Source organism: Frieseomelitta varia, unplaced genomic scaffold (genome assembly GCF_011392965.1).
Source record: "Frieseomelitta varia isolate USP_RPSP 00005682 unplaced genomic scaffold, Fvar_1.2 scaffold_442, whole genome shotgun sequence".
Classification (NCBI taxonomy): domain Eukaryota; kingdom Metazoa; phylum Arthropoda; class Insecta; order Hymenoptera; family Apidae; genus Frieseomelitta; species Frieseomelitta varia.
Window position 1 is genome coordinate 135,674 of NW_025110193.1, and position 5,603 is coordinate 141,276.

General features: G+C 42.4%; 1 protein-coding gene and 1 long non-coding RNA gene across 2 annotated transcripts in view; one reads left to right on the plus strand and one right to left on the minus strand.

Moving 5' to 3' along the window:
* Positions 1 to 5,603, minus strand: part of LOC122532202 — an 88,844-nt gene that overhangs the window by 26,256 nt on the left and 56,985 nt on the right. The gene's annotated exons all lie outside the window — the stretch shown is intronic.
* On the plus strand, positions 3,820 to 4,424 carry LOC122532201. Its single transcript, XM_043660761.1, has one exon. It carries the CDS (start codon positions 3,878 to 3,880, stop codon positions 4,370 to 4,372), a length of 495 nt encoding a protein of 164 aa, XP_043516696.1. The 5' UTR covers positions 3,820 to 3,877; the 3' UTR covers positions 4,373 to 4,424.

Here is a 5,603-nt window from a genome sequence, read left to right on the forward strand (position 1 = left end):
AAAAAAAAAAAAAGAGAAAAAAAGAAACAGAGCGAGAAAAGAAACAAACCGACTGCGAAGTGTACAGTTCGAGAAGAGTAAAAGTACGAAGAGTCGTCTTCATGAAAGTAAAATTCATTTCCTGCCGCAGGTACGTGGCGTTCTTCCCTCCCTGCAGGTTTGACGGGAGTATGCTCGTTTCACCTGCCTCGGAATGTACCTCGAAAGCGCCAAGTGAAAACAAATACCCCCCCGATGTACCTGTCCTCGACGAGGGCTACAGACGGTACCCCACGGAGCCAGGTTCGTCGTGGTGGGCCCTACGGGATTTGCCACGACCTTCGGGAACCCTCGTCTCTGCCTCGATACGTTCCTTCGAAAAGTGGCCATACGTACGTACTACGGTTCTATATTTTCGAAAATATCCAACGAACGCTCGAATATTCTTGGTTTCTAAACGTCGAACATATTTTTCAATGATTCTACGTTATTTGAAGAATTTATGTTAATTTGTTTCGAGCATCGTAGAAATAATTCTATGTTGAATTATATCACAATATTTCTGAGATATTTATATGTTTCTAACTATTTTTATATTTTCCAGAATATCCAATAAGTCTTTCAATATTCTTGTGTTTTGTATTAGACTTCTTTTTTTTCGATGCTACGTTATGTTTAAGTGTGTATATTAATTTGTTTCAAGCATTCATATTGGAGACTGTTTGTAGAAATAATTCTATGAACATCCTACGAGTACCTTTATAATTAGAATATTAAAAGAAGAAAAAAAAAGAATTAACGACCCGAGATAATTCAAAAATACGAATAATCAAAAGTAGACAATTTCATTAGAAAAATCGAACAATTCCGCAACTAAAAAAATATTATCAAAATCATAAAGAGAAAAAACAAATGATTTCGTAACATAAATTTAAAAAAAAACCCTCAAAGAAATTTCCTCAAAAAAAAAAAAAAGAAAAAAATCTCCACCATCAACAGGTTGACGAAACACAGATGAACAGGTAGTTCTGAAAAAAGTTTCTCTTCTCCAAGAAAAAAGAACTTGTTAATTCGACAGATCCAGAGGGGAGGCGACGAACCAGCCATAAAAAAAAAAAAAACAAAAAAGAAGCGAAAAGAAACGTACGTTTTTCTTCCAGCCTTCGTAACACGTGGCTGGAACATATACGAGGGTATATACGATTCCCTGCAGGGATGCAGGCACCGGCCTTCATCTCCTCGAGGGAGGAAAAAAAGGAATCTCGAAGAGTAGTTAACGACTCTGAGGGGTGCCGTGCCTATCTCCCTGCGTCTAGACACGCTCGACTCTAAATCTCTCGAGCACACCGGGGGTAATGGAGGTAGCTGGCCAACATTATTGCCGTGCATTAATTACTGCAACTTACAGACCCCAGCTTGAATCAACTTGTTGATTTAAAGATCGCCGAACGACCAACTCTCTTCGAAGCATCGGACGTCTCTAATTGGACGAATTAATTTCATCGTTCGGGATCGCGTAAAAATGGATTCTCCTCTGTTAGCTGCAAGAAACGGACTTTGAGGAGGTTTTGTATCTTAGGCTCGAACTCTAGGTTCGATTTAGGTACAAAGAAAGCTGACAACAGCGAGAGAGAGACACGGATTTTAACCAGCGAAATTTCTAGAGTTGCGGAAAAAGAAATTGCACGACAACGAATTTTAATAGAATATTTTGAGAATTTCGAATAGATAAAAACACGCGCTACTACACGGTGATGCTCAATTCCTGCGCATGCTTCGTTCGCATTTTAAAAAGTTTGAATTATATCAAAAGCTTTAATAAACGCGGATGGTCAATATCCACTGCAACGATTTAATTGATGAATTATGCTGCACGGGATGAATTGATAAATGAAATACAAAAGAGAAATCATCTTTCCTTCCACCTGATAATGAGATATTTTCGATGAAATGATAATCGAGGATTTCTACCGGAAGTGCCGGGAGTACACGGGTATGAATTATATTTGCAAATGGAGGACCATCAGGTATTCCCAACGAGATACCAATAACGGCTTGAAAATGAACGACACGTTGAAAGCGATGAAGTAACAAGCAAATAATAACTCGACAGAGGAATTCATACGCATACGTGACGCATGCACTCGATTTCGCGTCTCGAGACACCGTATTACACGAAGCTGAAGAAGAAAGTTCTGACGCTGAAATCATCGAGGTAGTTTTAATTATGACTCTTTAAAAAAGAGGAACGAACAACTTGATGTACTCCATTTTTATGTGTTTAAAAAAAAAAAAAAAAAGCACCTACATCGTTAATTTCACCGACAATGTTCAGATAGGTGTAAGAAAATTATACGACGCCATCAACGAAATTAATAGCAGCGTCGAGAATCTCGCGAGCCAAAAATATACGAACTCTCGTCTCTGAATCAAAGAATTTCTTCATACATTCGCCCTAATGTAACCAAAAAATTCCGGAAGGATGAACAATCGTGAAAATTGTTTCCACGAGAAACCGTTGTGCCAACAGAGAAAATCTTGCAAACCAAAAATGCACACTCGAAATCAAATAATTTCTTCATACATCTACCACAAAATAAACAATTTAAATATATATATATATATTTTGTATCAATTTTTTAAAATTGGAAATATGTTCGTTTAGAAAAAGATAAAGATAAACAATCATCGAAATCGTCGAAGAACCTTGCAAGTCACAAATATATATATAGTTGTCTCAAATAAATAATTTACACGTCTACCTTAAAGTAACCAATTTAAGTATATACATTTGTATTAATTAAAACTCAAGCAAAAGTTTCTGCTTATAAAAGTATACACTGGAATAAATAAATAATTTCTTCGTACATCTATCCCAAAAGTAATCAATCTAAACATATATATATGTACATACATGTATTTCGCCCGTATGTACCTACAACCACCACCAAACTATCAAGCCTTCGAATCAATTAAAATTCCAAGGGATCCCTATGCTTAAAACCGGGTATACGGCCGAACGATCATCGAGATCGTTTCCATTAATCAGATCGAGAGAAGGGAAGAGGGGACCCACGTGGAAGAATTCAGAACATTATGCTCACGTGTTTACTTACTCTTCATGTTCAGGCAGGACACGCCGAGGGAAACCTGTCGTGGACAGGTTCGAACTTGTCCTCCCCCGAAAAACCAGCGAAAACTATCCACCCTTCTCGACGATGGCTGTGGCAAAAGGGGCCTAGAGAAGAAGAACCTCGCCAGCCTCTCTACACTTTTTCTGCTGTCCCTCTTTCCTTGTCTCGTTCCCGGCTGGAAATCGGAGAGAAGGGAAACGCACTCTCGGAAGGGAAGGATCCACCTAGGAGAGAGCAAAGTTTAGCAGGGGTGGTCGCGGGGGTGAGTGAAGAAGAGGCAACGGGGCACAGGTCGGGGTGGTAACGTTGGTTGGATTAGTTGGTCGGAGGGGTGTCAGAGGAGGGAGAAGAAACGGCAGATGGTCGGCGGTGGACCCTGACGTGGGAAGCTCCGAATTCTCCGAGTTCCCACAGCCAGAGTGCACCTGCCCTCCCCACTCTGTCACCCCGTGCTGCTCGGCCGGGCCTATATAAAGTCCGGGGTTGCTCGTCTGAAGCATCATTCGCTCACTAGCGTTTCATTCCAAAGCGTCTCGCAACCAACCAAGTACACACGCGCACGCACACACGCACATACACACACACATATACGCACGAAGCACACGTGTATATATATATCATAATATCAATCTTCGATCTCTTCTGTCCATCGAAGGACACGCATCGTCGTGTCCGAGGTTTCGAGGTACCGAGTCGAAGTCGAGAGTGCACGGAGCGATCGCTCCTCTTTAAAACCGGTTCAGTGCGGGAAACCAGCGAGCAACATGGCCGCCGCCACGATGAACCACGTGTTCGATTACGAGAACGAGCTGAACGACAATCTGTACAACCTGAAGATGTCGGTGAGAAGCGGAGCCAGCAGCAAACGGGTACGTTGTGTCCTCAAGCCGATACTCCGGCTGCTGAAGAAGAGGACCAATCGGGGGAAGCAGCATGCCAACAAGGGCCAGAAGGCCGTGCCACAGGCAGAGATCTTCACCGAAGAGGTGGACAATCAGAACAACGCGAACGAGGCGCTGGAGAGGAGACTGCTAGCGGAGCTGCAAGATGCGGAAGAAGGAGCTGCAATCACCGTCTGCCTCGACGGTCAGATGACGGTGGTGCCGGTCGTGCCCGGTCAGTGCTACGTGCCCGTTCATTTCGCGCACACACACGCCGGTGACTTCTACTGGACGACGCTGAGCATGGCCGACAGTGACCTGTGTTACAAGGAGCGAGCCTTCTCGCAGCACCAAACGCCCGAGATGCAGACCGCGTGAGAGAAATCGGATCACCGATTCCATTCCTGTTCCGTCTACCTCATAGACCACGACGACAGCAACAACAACAACCACCCTCCGACGAGACCTTGAGATCAACAAGGAAGGAAGTTGGAGGATGGCCTTGAAAGCATCGAGACTTTGCTTGGAACGACGATTCTGTCTTCGTTCGCGGTGTACACGAGTATCGAGGAAGAGGATGAGACGTCCGAGCACGAGAGGAGTTGAGAAGCATACTTCGAAGCCTTCGGAGATACAGACAGGCTTCCATTAGAGACTGTCTCTAGATAAGATACTATCGAAACTGTGATAAATAGATTTAGTTTTCTGACTGATCGACGCTCTGAGAATAAAATTGTGAAGTCTCACGAGCACGTTTCTCTTGATTTGACACAGAGATCAGTCGAGGAGAGGGAAAGAATATTCCTATTTTTTTTTCCACTTTTTGTACTTTTCTTTTTTTTTTTTTTTTAAATTGATTGAATGCTGCGTGAATGATAGAAAGTCGATTGTAATTGTGATATATTCGTACCTATATGTAGATTAATCATATACATTGTGATATTGGCTTTAATTAACGTCGCGTTCAGACGACGAACTTCCTACTGTCTTCCAATAAGAGTATAAATAAATCTACACAACTCGAATCAATGCTGTTCGTTACTCGTACCCTTCCTTTAGTTGTTAAGCTGTCAACCCCATTCAACCTTCTCCTTCCAATTAACTGTAACACTGATTTAACGAAATCACTCGGGAAAGAATTCTCATTGCCTTTCGTAGGTAAGAGATGGAGAAAATCTCGAGAAAAAATGCCGCGAGATCGAAACTCGTTTCGACGATCCACCTGCGATCTTCAGAAATGGAAGGGTCAGCCCTTCGTATACGTGGAAGCATTTACAAACAAAGGTACGAAGGCTGAAGAGGGTCCATTCATACCTGATACTGGTTTGAGAAAACCCTTCGGGGATCTTTTCAGCCCTCCTCGAGAAATCTTTTTAAAGAATTTCGAGGAATCACCGAAAGGGAGAAAATGTAACTGCGGAGATTTCGGAACAAAACTTTCTATGCGTCCGAATCGGTGAAAACTTGGAAAGTTTCCCCACTTGGGGATACATAAAGGAACCTTCATTTCTGATTCGAAAGGCTTGTCACCGGAGAACACGTATTTAATTACGGGAGCGAAAAATTCGAAAGATTCGACTCCCTTTTTTCTTTTTTTTTTTTTTTTTTT